Source organism: Tetrao urogallus (genome assembly GCF_951394365.1).
Source record: "Tetrao urogallus genome assembly, chromosome: 1".
Classification (NCBI taxonomy): domain Eukaryota; kingdom Metazoa; phylum Chordata; class Aves; order Galliformes; family Phasianidae; genus Tetrao; species Tetrao urogallus.
Genome location: NC_136813.1, coordinates 58,119,235 through 58,132,586, shown reverse-complemented (window position 1 = coordinate 58,132,586; position 13,352 = coordinate 58,119,235). Strand labels below are relative to the sequence as shown.

The 13,352-nt window shown below is 40.7% G+C and overlaps 1 protein-coding gene across 1 annotated transcript in view; it reads right to left on the bottom strand.

The window, feature by feature from the left end:
- CUL4A (cullin 4A) overlaps positions 1–13,183 on the bottom strand; it is a gene marked incomplete at both ends in the record, with an annotated part of 34,842 nt that extends 21,659 nt beyond the window's left edge. The window contains 8 exons of the mRNA XM_079548428.1: positions 436–518; positions 1,444–1,533; positions 3,911–4,073; positions 5,207–5,280; positions 6,929–6,996; positions 9,160–9,265; positions 12,570–12,685; positions 13,024–13,183. Coding sequence (XP_079404554.1) covers positions 436–518; positions 1,444–1,533; positions 3,911–4,073; positions 5,207–5,280; positions 6,929–6,996; positions 9,160–9,265; positions 12,570–12,685; positions 13,024–13,183 — 860 coding nt within the window. The remainder of the gene's footprint in view (positions 1–435; positions 519–1,443; positions 1,534–3,910; positions 4,074–5,206; positions 5,281–6,928; positions 6,997–9,159; positions 9,266–12,569; positions 12,686–13,023) is intronic.
- Between the last annotated feature and the right edge of the window lie 169 nt (positions 13,184–13,352).

Sequence of the window (13,352 nt, the reverse complement as noted above, 5' to 3'; positions counted from 1 at the left end):
TACCTCAATGAGGAAAAGAACAAGCTACCTTGCACAATCCATTGGCAGCAGCTGTACCAAAGCTGATCCACTGTAAACTAACATGGAATGTTTGTATCCATGTTCTCTACTCTATGTCATAATTTACATTTCCTCCCCCTAGTGAATGTTCCCTTATGAATGTTTAAAATCAGCTACTAATCTCAAAACACATATGTGAGTTATATTTGGTTGACTTCAAATGACACGGGAAGTTTTCTAGATGAATTTCTCCCCTTTTACTCAAGGAATACTTGGATTTTAAATAAATAAAGTCTTTTAAAAAAAAAAAAAAAACAATAAAAACACCAAATAGTATCTACAGAGATGATCTCTGTGTCTCTACAGCCATGGATAGTCACACTGTTTTATAAAGGACGCTTGACTTATGCTGAAAATGACAAAATTTGTACTCACTGTGTGCTGTGGTCTAAGTATGTTATCACTCTGTCTCCTTCTTCTTCCAAACGTTTACTAACATGGTGAAGATATTCTGGGACCTTGCAAGATAAGAGAATGACAAATTCAACAGTTAAGTACAATAGCATGAATGATCATCTTGTTCATCACAAGTATTTTAAAACTTCAAATTTAAGGAGAGCACAGATTGGAAGTAACTCTTCCACAAGTATGTAGCATGTTACACAATCTATGTTTTTACTAACCAATATTACCTCATAATAAAAGTATTGTAATTGCACCTACCTATTCTCTACTGGTCAAGAGTTGGTGTTAAAATTGAATTAATAAATGTAGCATGCTCTATTTTAGACAACCAGAAAATACTGTTGTACATTTTCAGGAAGAAACACATTTTCAGGCTGCCCACCACAGAGCATAATTTCATCTCAAAAGTACAGAAAACAAAAATGTCTCAAGTCTACTTAGCTAATAAGTAACTGGAACAAAACAGCAAAATAAATGCAATTCTATATTTTAAAAGTGAACAGTTTTTTAGCTATTAAGTACAGAGCAGAATGGTGCCTGTGGATATTTCACAGCTTTCGAGCCAAAATACTATTCATGGCACACTTTTAAGCCTCACATGGGGATGAACTTTTTGGCAGCATGACTTTAGCAACAGAAAATGTCACTTGACTTCTCCACCCTTAGTTTATGTTCTTACATGCAATATACAAATACTGTGGGGAAAAAAAAATATATATATATATATATGTATGTATATACATACTATATACAAATACTATGAATATATATATATAATATATATATCCATACCCAACATTATGGCTAACTGGAATGGGTTCTTCTCTTTGATACAATATTGCAGTCCCCAAAGCATAAACATTGTTTACCCCTGTAAATTTCTTTTAGTATTCACTCTGTGGTGCTACCAGAAGTTCCCACATAATCCCATAGCAGATGGAATTAAAATAAAAATGGTTAACTACAGCATGTACCTACCTCTCTTTCTTGCATTAATCTTTGGCCCTCTGCAGCATATAAGCAATTTGTCTCTTCCAGAAACCTCTGTTCAAATGATTCTTTGTAAACCTGTTCAAGAAATCAATTTAATTACTTACATTAAGCCACCAATAAAGGTAGTGTACCCTAGCTGTCAGGCATAGGGGGCAAGTGAAATCACAGGAAGGCAAAATAAATGTTTAAAATAAATGCTGAAGTTTGCTTTTTTCCCTGCTGGTTTTAGAAAGATTACAGTCGGAGCTGACTTCCCAGGGTAGCAGTAGTGTGTGTTTCAGTCATCAGTACTAAAACTGTCTAAACTGACAGGTTTCTGTTAATTCACACAAACACCAGCACTCAACACACCAGCACAGCAATGACATCTAATCCATGCCAGTTCAAGACCCCCAGTGATATTTCTGTGCCAGTTCCAACTGGTAAAACGAAACAGGTAATTCCCAACAATAAAGTGACTGTACTCTCAGTAACGAGTCTTAGGAACAAAGCTGGTAACTACTTTCAAATATCTGACTTTCTCTCAGTGCATCAAACACGAAATCTCTGGCTTGACAGGTATGCAGACTGTAATGGTACTCAGTGTCATAAGCAGACATTGACTGATTGCTTTAACCATCTCTTTAAGCAGAACTGAACATAAGATTTTGTTTCTTACCTTCCTTTCCTTCTCTGACTTTCTGAACTACGCTAACAGCATATGAAATTATTTCTACATAAACCACATATAAAGCTTTACAACAGGGAACTGCAATAGAACAAGATTTATGCAAGCAGGAATCAGCTTTCTGCAGTTGGTCTTCAATTTTGTAACTGCCTAAACATTAGGAATGAGTAAGAGCTTAATTGTTTTTGAATGAAATATAAGATTTGAGTTATTAATTCATCTTTCACCACAAGCTAACCTCCAGCGAAAGAAGAGAGAGCAGCAGAGATCCTGAAGGCATTATATTAGGCATCTGTGCCTAATAATATAAAAGAATACATTTTGTCAGGCTCCCTAGTGAAGAAAGAAAACAACACTTCTGAGAGAGTGAAGACTGCAGGCTGAAATCCAGTTTTGTAAGAAGGATCTAATAAAGGAGATATCTTTAGTTAGCAGTGTACATTGCTAAATCACTGATAACACCTACAAAAAACTGATGCAGTTAAGAGAAGACTGGCAAGCAACAGGAAAAAAGTGGGAAAGAGCACACAAATCAGATCTATGTCTTCAGATCTGTTAATGATTTTTATATCACAAGAAGTTTCTCTTCTCTCTTGCACAGAATTATCAGTTCTAAATCTTTTGGGTACACTAAAAGTTATGGATAAAAGTGAGGAAAGTTAACATGGAAAGCAGAAAAGCTATGTAAGCTGCCACACTAAGAAGGCACTTTTTAATAGCCTTTTAACATAGAATTGTAAGGGTTGGGAAAGATCACTGCGATCACCTAGTCCAACCATCAATCCATCCCCACCATGCCCACTAACCATGTCCCTCAATGTCACATATCTACACTACTCAAACATCTCCAGGGACAGTGACTCCATCACCTTCCTGGGCAGCCTGTGCCACTGCCTCAACACTTCTGGTGAGAAAAGTTTTTCCTAATATCCAATCTGAACCTCCTCTGGCACAACTCAGCCTTTAACTTTTGTTCTATCGCTGTCAACTGAGAGAAGAGTCTGACCCCCTACTTGCCACAACCTCCTTTCAGGGAGTTGTAGAGAGCAATAATGTCACCCCTGAGCCTCCTCTTCTCCAGACTAAACATTCCCAGAGTTCTATGAACCCTTTGCCCTCTTTTTTAAACCTTCACCAAGTCATGTAATAATGTACATTAGTTGGGAATAGAGCAGCAGAACAGGTTCTAAGAATGAAAGACTGCTCCTGAACTTTATTGCACATCGTAGGAGAAGGCTGTGTTGTTGAACAGAGGACTACATAAATACAAGTAAAAAAATCACATTTTTTTTTCTATTGGTTGATTGCCAAACATTTATTCTAATGGAAAATTCCATTCATTTACAGACTGACCATAACCATTTAAAAATGTCTGCCTTAACTTTGCATCTCATTCCATCTTTGATCTTTCTGCTAAGCAGTTGCTGAATTGGCGATTTTTTTTTTTGTGATAAGAACCAAGATCTGGACTAAAAAAAATTTTTTTTACAGTAATAGAAGCAGCCTTTTTTGCTTGCTATGTTTAACCTTCATTAGGATTAGAAAACAAGCAATTAACACAGATACGCCCCAGCTAAGAAAAAACAAGCACAGAAACCTCATTTAAAAACAGAGAATGAAAGACTGTGGATTGGGCAAAGAAAAGGGAACCACTTTCTCAATCTGTTAACCAGATTTTGAAGCACACATTTACTAGAATAAAATTATTTCTGTACAACACACATCAGAAAAGTCCAAAGTCAGTTTCTAAAACTAGTGGTAATGACTGAGGTTTGCTGTACTCACCTGTAGATCAGACAGCATACTCAACAAACTACGCAGCAAACTTCTGTCCACTGCTTCACCACTTCGTTCTCGTTCAATCAGCAGAAGGATTCCATCAATAGTCTTGTTTTGAACTTGCTTATCACTAATGACATGATTTCTAAATAATTCCAGCCCCATGTCCCTGTGTGAATAATGAAAATTAATACCTCACTTTGTTGATTCTTTTCAAAAATGTGCATGTTTGAGAAAATATGTATGTATAAAGATATGTATTATATGTGTATATATTACACAGAGAGAGAATTTATTAATCACGTATATATTCTATAAGAACTATCACAAAAATACAAACTGAGGTTCTGCCAGATGCATAAACTTCAGGTCAGAACTGTGACTGGTCTGCATCTATTTCACATAACAGACTATAACATTATCTGTTTATTGAAAAAGAATTACTATTGTAATTTTGAATCTGAATATACATCTGAATTAAATATAAATAGGTAAATGCGACATTCTCAGTACAAGGGAAAAAAAAGATCAATTAATGAGCAGACCCCTTTGATGGCTTTCAGTAAAAGACAGCATAACACAAAAAGCTGAAGGAAGACCAATGCAGAACGCAGAAAGGAAGACTTCGTGTGGGACCTAACCAGCAAGAGAAGGCTGCCAACTTCCTCCCCAGTCTGAGGACACAGGCAATACATGCAGGGAAGAGGTGCATTGCTACTTCAGCATTTTATCTACATCTTTTCTGGCTTTTGACAGAATACTGACACCAGAAAATTTTGGCAAAGCATGGGTTTGTTTGTCTTGGTGATGATACAAAATGTCTCTCAAGAAGGATGCTGAGAAACAGACATGGCCATGGGGTGCTCAAACTGCAGCAACAAGCAGGGGTTAACCTCAGAGCTCTGAGCCACATGTCTCAACTCACAAAAGGCCGGGGCAGGAAACATGATCTGCACCTTGTGAGTGCACCTAACATCTAAAAAAACAACAGAGCCAATAGCCAAGCTCTGAACTTTGCCAAGCCAGGAGCACCTGAAGAACCACTAGATTGAAAGCGAAGGCCCAGAGGCAGCAGCCTCACTCAAATTTGGCAGCTGATCCAGACTGACCTTCCTCTTCTACCCTCATATTACCTCCCGGGGAAGGTGGATATGATAGAGACTGAAGTTTCCACAAATTAATACAAAAATTTAATCAACCCACTACACAGCTCCAATATAATGTGAAGAAAAAAATATTTTCAACCATTACAAATACAGTACAAATTGTACCGATTAAAGGAGTGCTTATGTAGATACCTACCATATAGAAGGAAGCATTGAATTCTGAAGTACGTATGTGCGATCCAAAAATAAGAAAATGCTTCTGATCATGATCTGAAAATATACGAAGAGAACATTTTTCTCTTACCGCCATGTAGCACTTTAAATTATAAGGCAAATTCTGAAAAATTACATTGCAGACACATGGTACTTTCATTGCTGGTACACCTATTTTCAACCCTTGTGGCAACCTGCATCTCTATGGGAATGTCTTATTAATATTAGTGCTATGACTAATCACTATAACCAAATACATTCAAGACAGTTTTCAAATTCATAAGCAATTAATGGAATAGTTTTATTAGCCTTAGTGCTGTTTAATTTTCTGTGCTATTGAGATACATATTTACTCAAGCATAACCATCAACTTTCAGTAAACTGCTGCCACAGATTTCACTTAATGTTTTAGGCAGACAGTAACAAACTCGGCAATGATGACTTCACAGTGAAAGACAGTTGTCAAAATTTATGAGAAAAATAGAGATATATTAATTATAACAAGAGGAAGAATGTATAAACACATTCTTTTTTAAAGAAGAGGGAAAAGGAGTGAGCTTTCTTATAACTCATTCACAAACATCCATTTTTACTTTTGTTCATTCAAAAGGCTGCACAGCTTTTAATTTAGCATTATGATACCTCAGGATGTCCATGCATAACTCACTGCCAGGCCAGCTACTGAATTTTCTATCCTCAGAAGCCTACCCAATCCTCTAAAGGATTTCATTGCTTCTGAAGCAGTTCTCAAGCTGACATAACTTCTAGCCAACCATGCTAAAGTAAAACAGCAACGTGATTGTTTTTCTTTTGTTTCCTTGAACACCGCAGGTGCTATCTCAGCACCTGGGAAAGAAACCACTTCCTACTGGTTGTTGTTCTGAGGAGTAAACATAAATAAAACCAATAAAAGGAACACTCAAAAGTAATTAAAGCCAACAGAGTTCACAGAAAAAAACCACTGTATTTTTATGAAAACACGGGTCCAGTTCAATTAAACTTTTAAGGCAATAACCTTCAACCTTAATTTCATCAGCCTGTGGAATTTGTTCAGAACATTTTCCACAACGCTCTGCTTTCATTTCAGATAAAACATGCATACACATACCTGCCCAGGTAAAGGGAAGGGAAAAGGAGGTAATTTGGGTGCCCCACTATTTTGGGGACCTGTAGCTAGAGCTTGCTGACAATGCAGTGGAAACTTAGAATGAAGTGGTCTTAAAAGGCCAATTCCTATGGACTGTTTCTGAGAGGGCACTTTTTTTCGGTAACAACTTATCATAGAGGTAGGTGACAAAAAGGGAAGAAATAAAAAGATTCAGTTATTTAATCTTCCTGTTTCTCAGCCCAGTAAGTCAGGATATTGCAAAAAATACAAAATAAAAGTCACAAATTAACCTAGCGGTTGGAGCTATCTATACAAGCAAAGATTGAAGAAACTGGTGAACAATTTCACTGGAGTCAATATGTTTCTGAGTGATATTCCAGCTGGTTACCATTATGAAATCAATGAAGAATAAACCAATAACCAGCAGAACGTAACTTCTGACAAAAGAACTGCGCCCAGCCAGCAAAGGGGAAAGTGAAAAATCCTACTGAAACTTGGAGGAAGTGCAACACAGACCCAATTAAAAACCATGACAAATTCCCTTTTGCCAGACTGTACATCTCAAGAATACGTATTCTGAACAAACACTCAACTTACCATTTGTCTGCAATGATCTTGCCAGCATTTATTTATCTTCTTTAAAAATAAAAGACTATCCAGAGAATCTGTACAGCACCTATTAAGGAAAACTAGCTTGCCAGTAACTTTTTAGGTCAGATTCCAGAGATGATCTTTGCCAGCCATTAAGCAAATCTCCTTCGTGGATATTCCGATGTTACTGGGACTGCCTAGGGATGAACAGCTAATTGCAAAGCTTCTGCCCAGCACAGGACCTGGCAGCTCTCCAAAAAAATCTCCCTATGTTTTCAAGGAACAACACTCACAGCCCTTCACTAATACCATCTAGCGACTGTACTGTCTAGCTCTGATATAGATTTAAGTAAGAAATCCCATCAGTGTCAAAACCAACCTTATCACCCACGGAGGTGAGCTGGATAGAAAGGTTTACTTTGTTTAATGAGTTCACACTGCGCACCACAGGAGTGACCCTAATCTCTTGAAAGCAGTTACAGTTTCAAATAATCCTCAATAAATCCAAATAGTGCTCTTTCCATATACATCTCTAGGTCTCCTTAATTAAACCATGAAGTTTTACTCGTCATACAATGGATCAAATTGTTGCTTGTGCTGTCAGAATTCTAGTGTATCACAAGTAAACCCAAAGGTGGCTTTGCCTACCTTTCTTACACAATGCCATCTCCAACTCCCTCTGGTCAAATCTGATTAATCTAATCTCATGTCCTTGGGATATAAAGCAGTATACCTGTAGAACAGAGTTCTCAACTCTCCAAACATTGCTTTCTCTCCACAAACCCAACAGAACCAAAGTTTTACAGCTTAAGTTGTAATAACATTTTCTCAGCCTGAAAAGTCAGGGAAGCAAAACTGGGAAACTGTATACTGCTTTAAAGCAGACCAAAAGATTTGGTTCTCAGTTACATTTAATAGGCTACTGTATTGACTAATGGACTTTTTAGTTGGATGTGATTTAAAAATGCATCAAATCAAACCTGAAAAAAAAAAAAAAAGCCACAATTAAGAGGTGAATTCAGTGCCAATTCAATATCAGTGCTTCATGTATGACATGTAGAAGCAAGGTTCTTTTACTGGAATTCAAACAAAACAAAAAACACCATGCTGGAGCTAAATCATATAAAAGGGAAAAGAAAAAAAAAAAAGGAACAGAGAAAACAATTTATTTTCTTTGTGAGTGTAGGCACCTACCTGAGAATGCGGTGAAGTGAGAAAATGAGAGTCACAATCCTAAGCACATTAAAGGCATTCAATTAGAAAGAGGGCTCTTTCTGGGCCCCATTCACTTTTTTCTTCCTATTTCAACCAATCATTTTCTGTAACAGAATATCCACCAGAGACCTGGGAAACAGGGCAGGCACTCAAATCACTACAGCATCTGTTCACCCCAGCACTCTCCAGCATCTGTTTGCCAAGACACTCTCTGGGAACAACCTGCTGGGCATAGGCTCTACTTACCCTACTTCCCCAGCAAGTGCAAACCAGTAGGCTATTATGCACAAGACACATAAAGCATGCTCTCAGCATGCAAAGCACAACAGGCTTCAGAAAACAGTGCTGGCTGCACTCAAGATTCCTGAGGAGATCTGCAGGCACTTTTGTCATCAGTTCAGAGGGAAAAAGAGAAGCCTAGTCATCGAACTTGAGAAAACAATGGGGAAATTTGCTGTCAAATGCCAGTGAAGTCACAAGCAGCCAAATGATCTTCTGAACTTTAATCTGTCTCCCAACGTACACGTGAGGTATCTGAAGGGCTCAGTGAATGCCTTCATTACACATCACTGCTGACCAGTGGCCATACAGATAGGCTTAAGAACTATTTCACAGAAGACTCCCAGTTGTCTTTTTTGTTAAAAACTAGTTTTTCTTCAGCTATTGCTACTGTAAGCATCTCCACCACACACTTGCCATAAAAATCCACACCTGCTGTTAGATATGTGAGGATTTTAAACTCATAGTGCTCCTGAAGTTTTCTAGATTAGGTGTAGCACTTGCACTCATAACAAAACAAATACTTGTTTTAATGCTTCATTACCACCATGCCTCTAAATACTAAAATTATTCCCTTGGACAACTCCAGTTGCTCGTGGTCCATCTGAAAGTGTGTCAGTGGTTAACAAAGCACCTCTTTGCACATTTGCAAACACCACCATTATTAAAAAACAAACAAAAAACCCACTTAAAAATAATGATTTAAGCGCAAATCTAACAATTTCTTTGCACAGGAAAAGGATATTCCCTGAACTGAAGGATTTGTGCTTTCACGTGATCTTCACAGACTTGCCGCAGCTGTTTGTACAGTGTAGCAGAGACTTTGTAGGAACAGAGGTTTTCAACAGCCTAAAACCAAAAAAGTTAAGAGATGAGATTAAAAAAAAAAATAAATTAAGTGAACTCTCACTTTTGTCCCTGTGTAATTGACATTTTTTCCTCACAAGAAACTCAGGGGAATGCCAAAGAGAAAACGTAACCTCATTCGATACCACTGCCTATATTTAGATTTTGTTCCAGGCGCGCTTTATTTTAACTTGTGTCCCATATTTCAATAAACTATTTTATTAATAGACCACAGCACCTAAAATGAATCACAATGAAGACAGCCAAACATTCTGCGAGGACTGTGGAGTTTACAGCAGTATTTTTGGCCATTCAGTGCTTCACAGAATGCTATCCAAAGCAGTTAGATGCGATGAGAAAGTCGGCTCATCTCTTTCTTTAACCTCACCTCAGTTTTTCCTTTCTTTTGTGAGACAGTCCTGTATCATATCTAAGAGCACTGATTCACTCAGACAACTACAAGTGACCCAAGAATCTTTTCCTTTGCTCCCAAAGACTGACAGTGACATATTTTGCTGATGAATTTGCTGACAGCATCAGTGAACTTGGACAAAGTCTTGGAGTTTTCCCAGGACTTGGTCTTTGTTTTTTCTCAAAGTTTACCTTTATGTGTGCATTTTGTTTGAGATGTGACAAGTAACGCTTAATGCCAGCACGTAACTCTTTACCTCAGTACCAGCACATGTTCTCCATTCTGTTTTACTTTAAGATTACAAAAAGAACTGTGTTAGCATATGAACAGATAAACAGAAAGGTGAAGGGGAAAGTGGCCCTTTGGACAGTGGCACTGGCTTGAAGTATGCTTCAAACCGCAGCCTTATCACTACAGCAATGCCTTCAGGAAGCTCTTTCTGCTTTCCTTTTTTGACTAAGGCAGAGGGGAAAACCAGTAATTTCCTTCTGCATGTTTTGCTTTGTTCAGATTTTTTGCTGCCTCTGAAAAAATCTGATTTGATCTTTATTTATCTTGCACACAATGAGTCTGGGGAAAAAGCTGTAATAATAATTATCACATCTATTATGACATGAGAAAGACAGCACTGTAGGCTCTTCACCTACACAAGCCACGTACAAGTTTCAAATAACCATTTTAATGACTTGCTTTGAGCAGAGTCCTCTGTTTTAGCAAGCTACTTACTGTTGCTTGTACTATTTCCTCTGTCAGTTCCAATATCCTGAGGAGCTTATCTTCCAAAACATACAAGATGGAAACAAATAGGCATTACGTGACTACTTTTTTGTTTATGCTGTTTTTTAATTTCAGTCTTAGAACAGGTTAAGTGAGGTGACCTCTGCAACAAACAGTAATCACACAACTGTTTGTCAGATATTTGGTTATGCTTTCTAAGACACAACCTTTCCTATCCTCCCACACAAAAGTCTAGTCAAGATTCAAACCTTTTTTTTTTCCTTTCACTGCAACAATGTTCTATTCTGTGCCCTCAAGAAGGGCAGCTGCTGCCCCATTTCAACTTATTTAGGATCTTGCTGCAAAGGGAATTTTCTTTTTCCATTATTTTTAATCACACACTCCTCACTTGGCAGTTCTTCACACTGCCCCACTTTCTGTATCCCATCAAATATCAGCCACTTCCACCCAGATCCAGGCAATCTACCACCAATCCCAGACATCACTTCTATTTTAGTAGCAAAAATTGGCTGCCACCCTCCCATTGCTCACTGCCTCTGCCAAGCACCTTTGTGCTTTAACCCATGCTGCAACTGCTGCTTGGGAAAGACTATGCTTTGGGTTTCCCACCAGGCCTTGCGATCATTCCTTGTTTTTAACTCCGCCACCGTGCCAAATTAAATAAATCAATCAAAAAGTTCAAAGGCAGGCTGGGGTACCGCTGCCTGCCACACTGAGCCCCAGCAGGCTCTCTCTCCTCCTCTCACGATGCCACATAGAGATGCACAAAAAGGAGCCCTGCCAGTGAGAAGCAGTGCACACGCAGACATTTTCCCCATGGATAGCTCCATGCTCACCAACCGAGAGTTACAGCAATCTGTATGCACAGGTCAGGCTGCTAAAAGATGCGAACTTCCTCTTATTCCTTTGGCAGAAGGAATAAGTACGTATGCACGGGCATGCTCACAGCCACCACCCACCATACAGGAATCTTGCTGATTTACATCAATGACTTCCAGACTACTGGGCTGTCCTTGTAACACACACATTTTTACAGACAGGCAAACAGAACAAGCAAGAAGTACAGTTCTCTCTTCACAGCTTATCTGAGATCTCCCTCCTCCTCTACTGCCAAAGCTCAAGTCCGTGCCCTGGCAATTTCATACCCATATTACTATAATCTCATATCTGAGCCTCTGAAAACAAGTTAGGTAACATTCAAAGCATCTGTGTTTTTTCTAGCTGGGCATGAAAATGCAGGATTTCTCAAACACTCAGTTTAAACCATCAAATGTATTATGTAATTCAGATTCTGCAAACCTGTAAGTATTAGCAGATGTATTTATCAGTCCAGCTTGAAGACAGTAAATTATATTAGGACAATATGCCTTCACACAATAAGTCATTTTGATGCCACGCATTACACTCCAACTAATGACACAGAGAAGTCAGGTCAGCTCTCAGACTCACCCTGATTGTTCCCTGCATAGACTCAATACGGACTGCTGCCTTTCTCCTCCCTCACAGTCTCTATTTTACGGATGTCATCAAAACTACCGCCGTTGAATATTTAGAAAATTTGGGGTGAGGATATTAACATCTTCAATACTGATGTGGCAACGAGATCCACATCTACAGAGAAACACCCACAGAATGCTCACAGTTAATTTCAGCTGCACGGCACAACTTACTGCATCAGTAACGTTTTGTAACAACACAAGCAGCGCGATTCTTTCCTTCCTTCTCCAAAGAGTACTGGCACTGAAGTCTGAGTATTATAACAAATACTTTTAATGCTGGCTACTCACAAATGCCAAAGCACATACCAAAAAAGCCATTGTAAAACATGGATGTGCAAAGCCCAGAGAGAGCAAGACCCCATTATTTTCAGGATCTGGAGCGGGCAGTACATTGGGGTGGCTGGATGCCCAGGTGCAGCTCTCAACACCTCCTGACACAAATTGCTTTTTCATGGGCCCAGACCTCACGGAGCAGCAGAGGTGTGAAGCTGAGGCATAACACTGTGAGCTGTCTAGAAACAAAGCACTGACAGAGTGTTCCGGAGGCGTAACCGACCTTTAACAAATCAAAATACATCCTGCTTGATCCGAAGCCCTGCGAGTCTCAAAGCACTCCGTCCTCCTCGTTACAGCAAAAACAACACCCTGTGGGTCTTACCTGGTAGAGCTCCTCGAGGTTGTATTTAATAGAAGTACTGCTCTGAATGGCTGCCACCGCCTCGTGAAGTTTGCGCCAGGTGTCCTGCGTGTAGTTATCGGGCAGCTTGGGCCTTTCTGCGGGGGAACACGGAGGCGGCTGAAGGCGGCCCGAGGGGCACGGCTCCCCGCAGCCATCTTCCTCCGCTCGGCCCAGGGGCGCTCGCCGGCACAGCCGCGGGGCGGGTCGCGACCCCACGCGACAGGGCAGCGCCTGAACGCAGCCAGGCCCGGGGCCTCCTCCTTCCTGCAGCGGGGCCACCCCAACCCCGCGGCCCCACGCGAGGCCCCGGGATGCGGTTACAGGAGCGGCGGCGGGCTCCCCGCGTCGCGGATAAGGCGGAGCTGCCCCCGCGGTAAACAAAGGTGCGGAGAGGCCGGGCCCGGCACCTGCCGCCGCTCGGCCCCGCACCCACCTCTGAAGTTCTTGATGATGAGTTTCTTAGAGGCGGCGGCCGCGCCGCCCCCGCCGCCCCCACTGCGCGTGGCAGCGGCCAGCGAGGCGGGCTTGGTGAGCCCGTTAGTGTGCCCCACCAGGGCCGACAAGTGCGGCTTCTTCTGGGCTTCGTCCGCCATCTCCGCCCCGGGCGCCGTGTCCGGCCGGGGCAAGGCGCTGCGCTGGGCTGGGCTGGGCCGCCCGGTCCCCGCCTCCGCTCTCTTCCTCCTCCTCCTCCTCCTCCTCCTCCTCCACCGCCCGCCCTCCTTCCCTCCCTCCCCCCTGCTCCGGCCCTGCCTGCTCTCCGAG